Raw genomic sequence first — 16,045 nt, 5'->3', positions numbered from 1 at the left:
AGACCCCTCGGACCCCCCTACACCTCCTTGGCCCTGGTGTCGAGACCTTAGCTTGCTCCTCAGTCCAACACCGGGTCAGCATCACAGTGGGCTTCCCGCAATGGCTCATCTGCGCTGAGCCAAGATCAGTCGTAGGTCGCCAGCACTGACGTCTAACAGCCAGAGCCAGGGAGGACTTACTGTGTGCCGGCTTCTGTTAGGCTCTCAGAACAACTCTCGAGGGATATACTCCCACGTCTCACCAAATCTAAGGCGCCGTTAATGCTCTGGACACCGCTATTTTATGGACCGCTAAAAACAAAACAGTCTGCCAATTATGTTCTGACACTCTCCGTTTTAAGAAGCATCCTGACTTTAGAGATGTTAAAAGGAGAGAGGAACTATGTCTAATTATCGATGAAATACCATATTCTCTTGGTTTTAAATTTTATTGAGGCTCAGAAAACTTAAGCAACTTATCCAAGGTCACACAGCAGATAGTGGAACTAGGGTTTGAACCTGAGTGGTCTTTGGATTTCTAGATCAGGGTCTGGGACCTTGGGTTCTCCTAGCAATCTGCCAAGTAAGTGTTGTTACCTCCTTTGTGTGAATGGCCTCAGACGCCAGAATTCCTGGCCGGAGTGCCTGGAATGCCAGGCTTAACGACGTCTGCCCACAGGGTGCTCTGCGGCCAGAGAGCTGCTGTTTATAACTGGGGAGAGCCAGCCTCTCAGCTCCATCTAAACCACTTAGCCCTCAGCTCGCCGCACTGCCTTATCTGCAAAGAAAGACTTTCTCTGCCGCGCAAACAGGATTCCGGAGAAGGGCAGAGCACCCGTGTGTGTCAGGGAGACCACCCCCCAGCTGAGGCAAGCTCGGCACCTTATAGCTGGGGACAGGGAACGTGACGTGCTGCAGAGGCTGCCACGTTGCACCTTGCTGCTAGCTGCCCCCAGCTGTTCAGGCCAACTCCTGTGCGAGACCCAGATGTCTGCAGGGACAGCTCCACCGTCCCGGGCAGACCGCGTCATGGTCTAGTGTCGATTTCTGAAAACCAGGTGGGTTTGGGCTCCCCTGCGTCGCTGGTGCCTTTGTTGTGCGCCGCGCTCTGCAGCAAAGGGACACTCCAGCCCAGTTCTCCGCTGAGCTTACGAGATGCCTCCACACGGATTATGGAAACATCACAGGCGCCCTTTGCTTACCGCAGTCTGAGACTTGGCAAGTCTTCCTGGTTCTTCTGGAGTGGCAGTTGATAAGATCAGCCACATTCCACACCAGAGGGACTCCGGGCTGTTGGTCAGGCTGCTGGTCAGGGAACTTGAGAGCAGCCTGCTGGCCAGGGTCTGTTTGCACTGGGTCTTCCTCTCAGGGCTGGGTGGGGAGGGAGACAGGGTTACAGCCGCCCCAGCTGAGAAGGCAGGCTGATCTTCCTTTTGAAGATGTGCCTTCTTTTAGTAATTATGCCCCATAGGGTACGTTTGATCCTATGTGACGTGTTGATCAGGGACAAAGAACCTTTCAAACTATTAGTCCTTCTGAGTGTGGTTTATGAGAGGTTACACGTTCCAACCTCTGTGTGGCTGTGTTAACGTAACAGCGTTGTTCAGGGACGCGGTAAACTGTAGTAGGCTTTGAGAAGGAAGCTCAGAGGGCTTGCTGGGAAACTGAGTCTCACCCTGCAGAAGCCACTGGGCACACGGACAGCGTGTGGCTGATGTCTCGGCCGTCGGTTCAGAGCTGGGTCCATGGTTTCTGCATGGTCATCACAGGTCATTGCCCTTGTCAGGAAAATTACCTCATGGCCCCCTCCCTCCCTCCCCCGCACAGTCTGTTCCTCCTTCCTGAATTCCGTCCCATGCGGCATCTGCCAGGACCTTTTCTGTCCTCTGGAAGCAGATCTCCCTTCCGGTTAGTGACATGGGAAGCGCCCTGGGTGGGTGTCTGAGCGTGTACCTAGTCTTCTGGCCCAATGATGATCAAAGTGTCGTTTTTAGCTGGTGCCCGTGAATGCTGTGCAGACCCTGGCACGTGGGGGCCACTCACAGACTAGGGTGCAGTGGGCAACAACCAGCTGTCTGCTGACTGCCGCCCCCTCCGTCCGGCCCGAGCAGCGCCCTTCTTTGGTGTGGCTGAGCTGAAGCGTATGAGACTGGTGGCTGTCTCTTGAGGACCTGCTCTGACCTGGCCAGGGGGAGACAGGCAGTGAGCAGGTGCTCTGACCCTCACGGAGAGCACCACAGACACCGGGAGCAGCATGGGGTGTGGGTGGGAACAGGCTGGACTGTGGGACCGGACCAGAGGGGGGCCACCAAGGCCCAGAGAGATGGTGTCAACTCTCCCTGCCCACGGCTTCGGTGATGCTGGGAGCCCTGGTCCCTCCTGTTGTCTCTCCTGGCGCCCTTTCTAGCCTGAGAGGTTGACCGGCACTCCACACGCCCATGGCCCTGGCATGGCCCAAGCTCATGCTGCTTGGGTCTGGAAAACCCAGCCCTCCCAAGAGCTGGTGGGACAGCCGGTGGCAGCTGGGCGACGGGGAGCAGGAGGGCCATCTTTCTGGCTCACAGATGTCCGTACACGGCCCGCCAGCGGCCTACCCTGTGACCAAATTCCCAGCAGACCGGGACTCAGGATGGGGGCCATGAGGACCCTTTTAAAGAGAAGCTGGCTGTCTCTCCTTGATGACCAAGTTGGGAGCAAGGACACTGTCTCCCGTGAGCATGCTCTTTGGGGAGGGGTCCAGCTCTCCGCTCGGGACTGGGACCCCTGGATGCCAAGTGGCCACCCTGCCAGCCTCGCTGTCCTCTCGTCCCAAACCCCAGAGGAGCCTGTCTTCTCCGCCTGCCCTGGCTTTCCCCACAGCCACTCGCGATAGGAAACACTCCAGCCAGGAGTCCCGGGGCGAAGGGGCGGCAGGTCCTTTATGGGAACAGTGTGGATGCAAGGGAGACACGCGGGGGCCGTGTGCACACAGTGCGCTGGGAGAGGAGCCTGGGGCCTCTGGGAGCTCGCTCCTGGGGGCTGTCAGCAGGGTGGGAAGGGTGTGGGCATTGGGGTGGGGGGTGCCCCTCTATCTCTTCGTGAAAGTGGGAGGGAAATCTCAGGGAATGGTGGGTTAGCCTGTGATCTTTCTGACTACGCTTAATTGCAGCTCCAGCTACTCAGCCATGTGTCTGCTCTATCTAAGCCAGACGTGGCCGTACGGTGCCGACCATGCCCCTCGCCCTCTTGCTCTCGTGCGTCGCAGGGGTTGAGGCTGAACAGGCGCCCTGGAGAATGCGCTCACGGGCCAGCGGGACACCCCGCACTGGCCTTGTGCTGCTGTCTCTGAAGCACACCTGGTGGTCCTCACCGTGCGATGCCTTCGCTTAAGCAGAGCTCCCAGTGGCCACGAGGCGTCCTTCAGAGCGGTCAGGCGGGCTCCTCGGATCCAGAGCGCGGGGCGCTGGGGCAGCGTCGGCTCTCCACGGAAGCTTCCTCGGCTCCACTTTGCAGATGGGGAAACTGAGACCCTGGGAGACGAAATACCTACCCAGGGTCACGCAGCTGTCACGTGGTGGGACCCAGATTTGTACTGGGGTCAGAGCACTTTGGTGGGCCCCTCATACCCCCGATCTGAAGGTGAAGGGACCCGTCAGTGCGTCTGCTGTGCTGCTGTCTCTGTGCGGCCCGCCCTGTGGACCTCAGGGGGTTCCCCCAACCCCTCACACTGTTATAGGGGCAGGTATCTCTCATGGCCCTCTGAGTGGTGGTGGAGAGGGAAGAATTGCAGTGGTCACAAGGGGCACTTTCCGTAGGTCTGTTTTTTAGAAACTGGATCTTTTTATTTATTAACTTTTTTTTTTGCTGAGGAAGATTTGCCCTGAGCTAACATCTGTGCCCATCTTCCTCTATTTTGTATGTGAGCCACCATAGCATGGCCACTGACAGACGAGTGGTGTAGGTCCACACCCGGGAGCCAAACCCTGGCCGCCAAAGCAGAGCATGCCGAAGTTAACCACTAGGCCAGCGGGGCCGCCCTAGAGGCTGGATCTTGAGCTCACAGCTGAAAAAATGGCAGGAGTTTGGTCATGGGGGTCCTTGGCGAGCTGCTCCCCGAATTGGGGGGCCAGCAGTAACACGCAGCCCAGCAGGCCCCTCCCAAGGAGTCGAGTGAACACGTCCCTGAAGTCGGAGGACAGCTGAACATTTCACTGGACTCATTGGATCAAACTCTTCTGCCCCATTTTTAGACTGGAAGAACTCACAGTCCAGCTTCCAGACAATACCGTCAGTAACCACGTCCCGTTACTTAGGAAGCTGTTCTGCTGTGGTCGTGTGTGTGTGTGTGTGTGTGTGCACGCGTGCGCAGAATATATAAGAAAGCTCTGCGCTGAAGTGTTTGGAGCACGTGCTGAAGCAATGATAGGGTATCTGGGGCTGGCTTTGAAGTCACCGGAGGAGAGGGTGGGAGGGATAGATGGGCCCCACTGCTGAACACGGGGCTGCATTAGACTCTTCCACTCTTGTGTATGTTGGAAATTTCCCATAATAACAGAGGGAGAAGACAAGCGCGAGGGAATGGAAGAGAGAGGGCGACTCCTCGAGGCACGGTCAGACCCGAGTGCGAGTCCCGGTCCCACGTCGTTCCTCGCTCCGCAGCCCGGGCAGACTCCCCCCTCCATAGACCCCCACATGTCACTGGGAGCCATCATGGGGTTCAGAGAGCCGAGGGCAGCGCCTGGCTCCTGCTGGGAGAGGTGCATCTTCGTTGCAGACGTGGCCACATCCTCCACCTCCTGGTGCCGGCAGAGGGAACTCGCTTTTCCCTCTTTGACTCGTTTGAAACCCGGCGCCCAGCATATCCCCGGTAGGTTGGCAGAGTCACCTCTTTGTCCGCTGCCCTGACGTGCTCAGCGCCCTCGTCCAGGGCAGAAGCCCATCGGCTTCCAGATCCAGTGCCGCGGCCAACAGTTGAGACCTCAGACGTGCGACTCAGCACGGATGCCTCAGAACCGTGGTTAGGGAGGGGAAGAGCAAGGATCTTTATTCTGGGAGTTTATTTTTTCTCTTTCCCAACCTTTAATCAACGTCAAGAATAGTGCATGCGGACGCGCTTCCTCGCCGGAGTGGAAGGAGTGCGCATCCCGAAGTTCACTTTAAACAGCTGGCACTGGGCATCTGGACTTCAGCTGCTCATCCAGGAGTTTGCCGGTCCCTGTGCGATAGGACGTGGCTGCTGTCTTTTGCCCGAGAAGCAGGAAGCGCTGAAGCTAGAAGGGTGGCCATCTCCACAACAGAGGACCCCAGTGTCCAGATCTGGCCCAGCCGCGTGGGGAGGACAGTTCCCAATGTGCCAATGTGCTGACGGAGGCTTCCGGGGAGGCGGGGGTGGGGGGGGGGTTTGTCTGGTTGGCCCAATGCAGCCTGTCGGAATGAAGGCAGGGGAAGGGTACTCCCAGGCTTGCTGCACAGAAAAACGTGGGCTCGGGGCCCAGGGCTGGGTGCTGGGCATTCGTGCAGGCCTGGAGCCAGGTAAGGGCTGAGCTAGACAGGTGGACCTGCCCCCATCCCCCAACCCCTCCGGTGGCCTTACTGCATCTGCCTTGAGTGTGGGGCTGTCACCAAGATATGCCTCTGAGCCACGCCCCCGCCCCCTGTTGCACAGCCCCCCGACTGGAGGCACAAAAGTTGTTTCTTAGGTTGGCTTTCTGTTCTCTTATCTTTTTTTTTTTTAACTTTTTGTTTTTAAATCATTACAGATTCCCAGGAAGTTGCAAAAATAGCACAAAGAGGTCCCTTGTACCCTTCACCCACTTTTCCCCGGTGGTTACATTTTACGTAACTCTGGGACAAAAGCAAAACCAGGGGAACTGTCCTTGGCATTGGCCCAGAGTGCGTGTGTGGCTCTGTGTCAGTTTATCCCACATGTGGAGATGTGGGGCCACCACGACCACAACCATGTGCTCAGACGTAGGACGGCTCCTCCAGCACGGAGCTCGCCCTCGCGGTGTCTCCACTCCCCTCCCTCGTCCTGGCAGCCACTGATCTGCTCTGATTGTGTCCTTTTGAGGGTGTCGTGTAAATGGAATCCTGCAGTGTGGATCCCTGGGGTTGGCCCTTTTCATTCTTCCTGATGCCCTGGGACCCGCCGAGCTCTCGTGTGCGTCAGCAGTCCGTTCCTCCTTATCGCCCTCAGGATTCCACGCTATGGAGGCGCCTGAGTGTGCTTGATGATTCACCAATTTAGGTCATTTTGTTGTGTCCGGGTTTTGGCTATTACAAATAAAGCTGCCGCACAACTGTGCACAGGTTTTTGCGTGGACACAAGTTTTCACGTCTTGACTCCTGGGTCACATGGTCCCTGCATGTTTAGCTTTTTAAGAGACAACCAAGCTGTTCTCCAGGGTGGCTGTCCTGTGTTGCAACCCCCGCCACGGGGGGCCCACGTTCCCCGCCTCCTCGCCAGCACCGAGTGTTGTCACTGTTGTCGGCTCTTCCCCGGGGCCCGGCAATGCCAAGCATCTTCTCCTGGACTTCTTTGCCATCCATGCGTCTTCTCTGATGAAATGTCTCTTTCCCACTTTCTAATGGGGTGGTTTGTTTTTTACTGCTGAGTGTTGAAAGTTCCTTATACATTCTCGACATGAGACTTCTCTTCCATACGGGGTTTGTAAATATTGTGTCCCAGTCCACAGCTTGTCTTTATGTCCTCTTAACAAGGCCGTTCACAGAGCTAGAGGTTTTTCAGTCATGATGAAGTCTGGTTTATTGACTGTTTATTTATTTAATGGATCTGCTTTAGGTGTCATGTTTAAGAACTCGTCACTAGTTCCTAGGTCCCAGAGATTCTCTCCTATGTTTGCCTCTAAAAGTTTTATGGTTTTACGTTTGACATTTAAATCTGTGATCCATTTGAGTTCATCTTTGTGAGGTTTATGTCAAGTTTTTTAAAACAGTCTTTATTTTTCGAGCTGTTTTAGGTTCACAGTAAAATTGAGCGAAGGAACAAAGATTTCCCATATGCCCCCTGCCCCCTCACACACACAGCCTCCTCCACTGTCGGCACCCCCATCTGATGGTACGTTTGTCACCACTGATGAACCTACACGGACACGTCATCATCACCCAGAGTCCACCGTCCACATTAGGGTTCGCTCTCGGTGTCGTGCGTCCTGTGGGTTTGGACAAATGTACGATGACGTGTGTCCGCTATTATGGTCCCCCCCAGAGTAGTTTCACTGCCCTCAAAGCCCCCTGGGCTCACCTGTTCATCTCTCCCTCCTCCCCACCGGCAACCGCTCCTCTGTTTACTGTCTCCATAGCTTGGCCTTTTCCAGAATGTCACCGAGTTGGAATCCTACAGACGGAGCCTTTTCAAAATTGGCTTCTGTCACTTAATGATATGCGTTTAAGGTTCCTCCAGGTCTTTTCCTGGCTCGATAGCTCCTTTCTTTTTCGCTCTGAATCCTGTTCCGTTGTCTGGATGGACCACGGTTTATTTATCCGTCATCTCCTGAAGGACATCTCGGTCCCTTCCAGGTCTCGGCAGTCGTGAATAAAGCTGCCGTAAACCCTCGTTTGCAGGTTTCTGTGGGGACTGACGTTTTCAGCTCCTCTGGGTAAATACCAAGGAGCGCCATGGCTGGGTCGTGTGGTAAGAGTGTGTTTAGTTTTGTGAGAAACCCCCAAACTGTCTTCCAAGGTGGCTGCTCCGTTCTGCGCTCCCCCCAGTGACGGATGAGAGGGGCTGGTGCCCCCAGCCTCGCAGCGCCTGGTGCTGTCTGGGCTCTGGGTTTTGGCCACTCTGACAGGTGTGTGGTGGCATCTCGTTTTAATTTGCGGTTCCTAATGACATGATATTGAGCGTTTTTCGTATGTTTATTTGCATCTGTCTATCTTCTTTGGCTCCAGGTTTATTTTTTTTGCCTGTGGACATCCTGTCGCTCCAGCAACGTTTGTTGACAGGACTCACTTTCCTCCACCGAATTGCTTTCACACCTTTGTCAAACTCAGATTGCTAACATGGGGCAATTTCGGGGTTCTCTATTCTTCTCTACTCATACGTGTGCCTCTCCGCCAATGCCACACTGTCTTGGTTACTGTAGCTACATACTAAGTCTGGAAATCTTTATTCTTCTTTGTCAAAATTGTTCTAGCTATTCTAGCTCCGTTCCCTTTCCATACAAATTTCAGAATGATCTTGTACATACCTACAAGACATCATGCTGGGGTTTCGTAGGAACTGCTTAAACCTGCATCTCGACTTGGGGAGAATTGACCTCTTGGCTCTGTCGTCTTCCGATCCATGAACACGGTGTGTCTCTCCATTTATTTAGATCTTCTTTGGTTTCTTTTTTAGTTTTCAGCATACAGGTCCTGTGCATGTTTTATTAGATTTACGACTATTTCTGTCTTTTTGAGCAATTGTAAACGGTGGTGTATTTTAAATTTTCGTTTACCGAGCGCCCATTGCTCATGGATAGAAATACAGTTGCCTTTTGTGTGCTGATCTTGTCCTACAATCTTGCTGGACTCACTCATGAGTTGCAGGACTTATTTTCTACATTCCTTGGGGATTTTCTCTGTTGAGCATCACGCCATCTATAAATATAGGCAGTTTTATTTCTTCCTTTCCAGTCCGAATGCCTTCAATTCCCTTTCCTTGCCTTGTCGCGCTGGCTAGAACTTCTCGTCCTGTGCTGAACCGCAGTGACGCAAGTGGGCATCCTTGCCTTCTGCCTGATGTAGTAGGGGAGGCACAGTTTATAGATGTTATTTATCACATTGTGGAATCTCCCTTCTATTACTAGTTTTCTGAGAATTTATATCATGGATGGGTTTCGAATTTCGTCAAATGCTTTTTCTGTATCAATTGATACGATCATGGGATATTTCTCCTTTAGCCTGTTGATAGAGTGAATTATATAGATTGATTCTTGAAAGTTGAACCAACATTGCATCTCTGGAATGAACTCCGCTCAGTCTTGGTGTATAATTGTTTTATACATCGATGGATAGGATTTTTGCGTTGATATTTATGAGGAATTTGGGTCTGTGGTTTACTTTCTTTTGCAGTGGTTTTGTCTGGCTTTGGTTTCAGGGGAATACTGGCCACATCAAAGGAATTGGAAAGTGACCCCTCCTCTTCCGTTTCTGGAAGAGACTGTATAGAATGGGCCTGAATTCTTCTTCAAGGGTTTAAAAGAACTCCAGTGAAACCATTTGGGCTCGGATAAGAGGTTCTGGAATCGGAGGCGTCTGGGGCCTCCATCTCCCAAAGACCATCCACAACCTTAGTGACAGCGAGGCCCTGCCATGCCGGAGAGAGGGAGGGGTCGAGCCGGCCGAGAGACGAGAGCCTGGCTGTCTCTGGAGGGCTGAGGGGCTGGGCCGGCCTTGACGGCCTCCAGTGGTACTTCGCCTGGCTTCCTCTTGCTTGTGGCTGACAGCAAACCCCGCTCACCGGGGCTGGGGCTTCACTGCTGCTCCCCCTGCACATACTTTCCATCCACTAAACAGGTTGCTTCCCGGAGGGCCTGTCCCTGCTGGCAGGGCTGAGCGGGAGGCAGCGGTGTGGGCGGGTGCTTGGTAGGCTGGGAGCGGCTGTCTGCATCCCAGTGGGTGTTTCAAACTCCAGCACATCTCTCCGGCGATGGTTGTCCGGGAAGTGGCACGCCCCGGAAATCGGGCACGCTGATGGACCAAACATTCTGGTTAATGATGTCTATGTCAGACATATTTCTTCTTTCCTTAATGACTCAGGATGACCACGTGATCTTGGAGTACCTGGCATGCTGGTTTTGAAAGCTAATTCTCAGTGGCTCTGGGGGAAGGTGGCAATTTCCAGAACGCCAGCCCGGCCGGGTTGCTGTATACCCGCCCTGCCCCAGCCACCCTGGCTTCTCTGGCTCATAGGGACCTCTGTGCCCCCTCCCCAGGATTGGGTGCTTGCTGTCCCCTCTGCCTGGACCACCTCCTTCCCAAATATCCCAGGGCCGTCCCCTCACCTCTGGGTCTCTCCTCAACTGCCACCTTCCCAGCGCCATTTTCCTTGACCTCCATCCTCCCCCAACCATTTTAAATGACAAAATATGAATAAACCCACTTTCCGCCTCTCCTACCGAATTCTTCTCCTGAGTCTTCTGATGGAATCTCGCTGTGGACAGGTGCTGCTGTACCAGAGACCACAGGCTGAGGGCCTTGTAAACAACAGACACTATTTCTCCCAGTCTGGAGGCTGGAAGTCCAGGATCGAGGTGCCTGCAGGTCGGGTTCTGGTGAGGGCCTGGTTCACAGACGGCTGTCTTCTCGCTGCGTCCTCACGTGGCCGAGGGCGGGGAGCTCTGCGGGGCCTCCGTGATCAGGGCACCCATCCCATCCTGAGGCCCCACCCCATGGCCTGCATCACCCCGGAGCCCGCCTCCAAACACCATCCCCCGGGGTCAGGCTGAATTCCGAGGGGACACAAACGTTTCACATGGGGCAGCAGGCAATTTTGTCTGCCATGTACCCTACGGCGTCCTTTGCTCTTAGGGGGGAGTCTCGTGTGAAGACGTTGTTCACAAGTATGCACGGAGGGCGTGCCGGCCCCCATCTTATACTCGCTCTTCCTGACCACAGCTACCAAGCTCAGGTGCCTGGGGGTGGGGTTCGAGGGTCTCTGGGCTCCCGCGGGGTGGGCCAGCCACTGCTTCCTGGTTCACACAGTGGGCAGGCCTCTCCCACTCCACAGCTGGGCCTCGCCTGCAAAGGCTCTTGGGGCTGAACTGGGCACCATGCCTCTTGGGGCCCCTCTGCTGAACCCCAGGGGTGCAGTGAGCGGCCCTGTGCCTGCTGCTCTCTGACAAGGCCCCGGGACAGATGACTGCTAGGGGCAGCTCCACCTGCCAGCCCCAGGTCTCTGCATGTGGCCTCGGGGAACAGCATGTCCTACAGGCTGGGCAGAGAAGGGCCTAGGAGGGAACACTGGGTCCCTGGCACGTTTCACACCCCCGCCGAGCCTCCCTTGCCTCAGCTGTGAAGTGTGGGTAACAAGGTGGCTGGAGGAGGGAGTGAAGCCCACTCTGAGCCACATGTCCCCATGTGTGGCGTCCTCAGCCAGCACCTTTGTGCCCGTCCACCCTGCCACCAGTCCAGCTCTCTCTGGCTCTGCTCTCTGTCCAGTCTCCCAAGGCGGCCCATGCAGTCACCGGAACCAGACAGTGGGGCAGAGAACCCAGATCTGAGGTTCTTGGGTGAGAGGATTGACACTGGGGATACACCACACAATGAGCTCGCAGATCCCGCGGGACCCAGGAAACCCAGAACTGAGTCTATTCCGTGAGACTGGCAATCTTGGAAAGTGGTGTCTTTTTTTTTTTTTCCATTTCCGAGTCTCAGTTTCCTTATCTGTAGAGTGGGAGTGCCCACACCAGCATCCCAGGGATTAAACAAGTTGCGCAGGTGAGCACACTCAGCACAGAGGCCTTGGTAGTGGGCAGGCAATTTCCCACCCGACCTCCTCCTGCCATCCTTCCAGGCCTCTGCAGTCCCTGTGGGCCTGTCCCCACCGCCACTATTGAGCAAGCCTCTGTGTGGATGGGCCTGTGGGTAGCGCTGAAAGAGCCAAGAGGAAAAGCACAAAAAGATGGGGCCTTGGCTCTGGTCCCTTGGAGATCCTTATCCAGCTGGGACACCCACACCCAGAGCAGGAAGCCCACACTGCCAGCCGGGGCACAGTGGGCAAGTGAAGAAACGGTTTCCGGAGCATGCCTCAGCAGCCAGAGTACAGCGCGTCCCCGGACGCCCGGCGGCTGACGTTTGCCAGAGAGGTGGGTGAGACGGGCCAAGGACAGCCCCCCTGGACCCAGCCACACCTCCCGAGCCTGCTGCAGGCCTGGGGTGGTCTGGGCAGGCTCCTGACAAGAGCCTCTGCTGAGCACCTGGTTTTTGTTGGGTGATGTCAGTGTAGTGCTGAGCAGACACAGCCCTTCCCCTGTGGAGCTCACCGTATGGAGGGACTGGACATTAATCACAGACCTCTAGGGGGTTGTTATGTCACCACCTTGGGAGTGCTGGGGGCTGTGGTGTTGGGAGGGTGCTCTGTAGGTGAGGCAGAGGTTTCCCTGAGGATCGACATGGGATCTGAAGCGAGGAGGACCAGCTGTGAGCACTGCAGGCAAGGTGGTGTGTGCAAAGGCCCTGGGGAGGAGAAAGCAGGCCAGGTTCAAGGGGACGAGGGTTCCTTGCTGCGGGTGGTGGAGACGTGGGGATGACAGCACTCTGGACCAAAGCCTGCAGGTCACTCAGACTTGGGTCCTGTGATGGGCAAAGAAATGGGGAGCAGCTGGGGGGCACTGCACCAGGTGCTTTTCCTGCCTCCCACCTGGGGGTGCTGCCAGGGAGTCTAGCCCCACTGCAGGGTGGGGAGAGTTGGAAGCAGGGCCTGGGGACAGGGAGACTCCTGGGTCTGGCCACTGTTCTGCCAGTTGGCTGCCCAGCTGTGGACAGAAGTTGCCCCGAGCCCCGGTTTGCCGTCTCAACAACCTCGTTCAATGAGGAACCTGGCACCTGGCATGGTGGTTTAGCCGGGCAGTCATCCTGCCCTGACTCCGCGAGCCACACAGACCAGGCCGGGCAGGGGGTCCGCGCCCACGTGCGGCCGCCGGCCCCGCCCACCTCCGGGCTCCGCCCATCACCGGAGACACGCCCACCGCACGAGCCACGCCCACAGGCCGCGCGCCGGCGCGCTGGCGTCAGCGCGGGGCCGGCTGGATCTGGTTCCAGCCGCCGGCCGGCCTGACATGCGCAGTGCGCGCGGGCTGCGGCCGGCCTGGCGGACCCGACGGCCTGGACGCGAGGTCAGTGCGCCGGCCCGGAGAGGGCGCGCGGGGAGGGGGCCGGCGGGGGCGGCCCTGCGCCCGGACCCCGGCCCGCCGCGCGTCCCCCGGGCGGCCCTCCCCGCGCCCCGCGCCGCCGCCGACGTGTCCGGCCCCGGGGCCGAGCCGGGCGCACCCTCCCGCGGGCGGCTCGGGGCCGAGCTGCGTCCGCAGGGCCGGGCGTGGTCCGGCCAGTGCGCCCCTGACCCGGCCGTCGCGGCCCTCCTGCCCCGGAGGGTGCGGCCCTCCGGCTGTGACGGGCTGGGGTCCCCGTAGCCCCGGGCCTTCCTGCCCTGCAAGGCCCGCCCCCGCCGCGCATCGGATCCCGGTGTTTGCGGCAGGACCCGCCGGGGTGGTCCCCGTGTCGCTTGTGAAATTATTTGCTTGTGGATTATTGCTTGGCACTGTGATTTCTTTCTTTTTAATTCGTTGTGTGCATCCAGGAATTCTTGCGAAGGGAGAAAAACCTAACCCATAGATAGTTTGCAAATGGGGTGGAGTGATTTGGGGAATTGCGTTTAATGATTCCTGGAGTTGACAGTGATGTACTTCGCAGACGTTTAATGAAGCGTTTGCTTTGGTTTTGCTGTTTTTTTTATCTTGAGCCAATAACGTGTTTCCTTTTGGTTTTTTCCCCCACGTCTCAGCCTTTTGCAGGCCCCCAGCGGCCTGCAGTCTGGGTGGAGAGGTGGTGCCGTTCCTGCAGGGCCCGGGGGGCGGCTGGACCCCTCAACGCCTGGGGTGACAGTGGGGTAGGAAGGGGCCCCTGAGATTGGGCTGTTCACTTTGTACCCAAAGTCACGGTGCTTTTCTGTTCTAGTGACACAAGGTGCAAAGGCCACCGAAGAAGAAGGCAGTCCAGAGACTGCTGAATTGAGACGGGATGAAAATGTATCTGAAAATCGTGTGAAATTGTTGTTTTTGCTTTGAGGGAAGCAACGTCGGCCGCCGCGGGGGAGCTCGCATTCTGTGCCTGCTCCCGGAGCCCCAGCCACCTCCACCGAGGTGGGGAGGTAGATGTCTTTGTGAAATGCGATTTTCAGGCATTAAGAAGCCAATTTTCATTAAAATGGCAAGATCAGGGCTGTCAGATGAGGGGTGACTGTCAGCTGGGTTTGAGGAAGTTGAGAAGTGCATTTGGAGTGTGTTCAAGGTTATTTCCAGGCTCGTTACAACTCCGGCCCTTCGCTTTCCTCCAGCTCTGCCCGTGCTGGCCGGCAGCCTGCCAGAATGGCATCTCCTAGGTAAAGACAACAGGCAGGCAGGCACCCTCCGAGTCCCGGTCAGTCCCACCACCGATGACCTGGAGGCAGATTGGAAATTGGACATCTGGGAAGGAGGTGGGTGTGGCCCGGAGCCGCAGAGCCAGGTGCCTTCTGTTGGCGACAGAGCAGGACTGTGTGTGACCTTTGCCTTCCCTCCAGTTATTGCTGGGGCCTGGAGGCGGTAACTGACGGTCCACGCCCGGCCCCAGCTCTGCATGGACCACTAGTAATAAAGGAGGTGGGGAGCGGCTGTGTGGGCTGATCTAATGAGGGCCCAGACGGTGGTCCTCCGCTTGGGGGTACAAACTCCTGCAGAGGGCGGCCAGCAGGGCCTGTTCGCCTCCCCTGCATGTGGGCGAAATCAACCTGAAGGCATAGCTGAGACTCTGGGAGGCGGTGAGGGTGGGCGGTAGGGGTGACCAGGGGAGGTGTCCTCTGTCATCTGGAGGTCCAGGAAGACCCACCCGGGAGGCAGGAGCCCCCACGTGGGCCCTGCTTCTGCCGAGCACTTACCCATTTCCCTTGAGGGCAGCAGTGCCCACCTTGTCTGCGCAGCTGCGGAGGGCTGTGGGGTCCACTGGCCCTGGCAGTACCCTGGGGCTTCGTGTCCTGTGCCAGCTCATGGGAGGCCTTGAAGGCAGAGGGCCCAGGGCTGCCTCCCGGCTGTGGGTGGTCTCAGGGAGGCAGGGAGCGAGGGCCAAGCAGCCTCTTCCCAGGACCTTCCCAGAAGGAGCCAGGTTCCTGCTGACACCTCACAGGTGAAGGCCACTCTCCCGTAAAGGCCTGGTGAGAAGAGACGCTGACCCTCCTTCTTCAGGGGCGTCAGGTAGCCCCTCCGGAAATGGGAACAGCCGGATGCTGAGTCGATCCCGTGGCCCTTTCATCAGCCTCGTTTTTTTGTGGACTGGACGTTCCCCTGATGAAATGTGTTGTGTCGTCACTGGCGTCCTGTCCTCGGCCCCCCTTTGCCATTGTGGTCTGCGATCTTGTCTGAGACCTCAGCAGCCCCGAGGACTGTGTCCCCAGCCTTCAGCAGCACGTGAGCAGTTGGCCTGGCGTAGCTCATGGGTGTGGGCCAGGCCTGTGAGCCGGTGTGCTCTCCCCACCTGCTGTGCACCCACCGTTTTCGTCTGAGCATGTCCTTTGAGTTGTGTCCAAGCCAGTGCTCCTCCCCGGTCTACTGACCCCCGCGTCCACTGCCGGGGTCGCCGTGCTGCTGGTCACCTCCCACAGGCCCGCGTCTGCTCCGCTTCCACACGCCTCTCCTGTCCTGCTTCCCGTGTCCCCAGCCTCAGAGGCAGTGCTTCAGCCACAGCTCAGCCTGTTCGCGTGGTGTCCCTCTGTCTCCGCCTGCAGCTCTTCACTTCTGTCCCCTGAGGCACCAGGCACGCGCTCTGCCCTGACGACCGTCCCAGACCGTGCTCTGGTGGAGGGGGTGCTGGAACTGACTGGTTCCACTTTGGACCAGTGCTGTTGGCGGGCCCTGTGCCCCTAGTGACAGCGCTGACCTGCCCGTGCCTGTCAGGGTCCACTGTGCTGCACCTGCTGGGACGGGCGGCTGTTGGAACTCCTCCCGGCGGGACTGAGCTGCAGCAGGGCTGTTTGTTGACTGGCTCCCTCTGGCCTGTAAGGTAAACAGGGAAAGTGACGTGTGCTGGGCTCTCGCCGACATTGCCGTGTGTGGCTCTGCCCGTCGGCCCAAGTCCCCATGGGCACAGCTGTGCTCCTCCCCTCCAGACAGGAATGTGGGGGCTTCCCCACAGGCCCCTCCCAGCTCACAGCCTCTGAGGAGAGCGGGGATCTTCCCGCCCTCTCCCTCCCAGGAGCCCTTGCTCCTCTGTCATCCGTCCGTGTGTCTGCCTCCACTGAGAGGGGCCCTCCAGGGACGGGGCTGGACACGCCGTGACTGCCCGAGCGGGGAGACGGCCTGTGAGACGGAGTCTGTGCTGAGTGCAAATGGCAGCC

The 16,045-nt window shown here is 57.4% G+C and overlaps 1 protein-coding gene across 11 annotated transcripts in view; it reads left to right on the top strand.

Moving 5' to 3' along the window:
• Positions 1-16,045, top strand: part of CHLSN (cholesin) — a 150,544-nt gene that overhangs the window by 106,029 nt on the left and 28,470 nt on the right. Inside the window, exons 1-2 of one of the 11 annotated variants that reach the window (XM_070484058.1) lie at positions 13,309-13,828; positions 14,015-14,155. The exons of 6 other annotated variants lie outside the window; for them this stretch is intronic. In XM_070484058.1, the coding sequence (XP_070340159.1) occupies positions 14,114-14,155 (42 nt within the window). In that variant the 5' untranslated portion in view covers positions 13,309-13,828; positions 14,015-14,113. Of the gene's footprint in view, positions 1-12,599; positions 12,798-13,308; positions 13,829-14,014; positions 14,156-15,510; positions 15,712-16,045 lie in introns of those variants that run through there. 4 more of the 11 variants (XM_070484065.1, XM_070484064.1, XM_070484059.1 and 1 more) reach the window with 4 other exon arrangements.

This window comes from Equus asinus, chromosome 14, assembly GCF_041296235.1.
Source record: "Equus asinus isolate D_3611 breed Donkey chromosome 14, EquAss-T2T_v2, whole genome shotgun sequence".
Taxonomy (NCBI): domain Eukaryota; kingdom Metazoa; phylum Chordata; class Mammalia; order Perissodactyla; family Equidae; genus Equus; species Equus asinus.
Note: the sequence above shows the minus strand (reverse complement) of the source record. Positions and strands in the feature narration are given on the sequence as shown.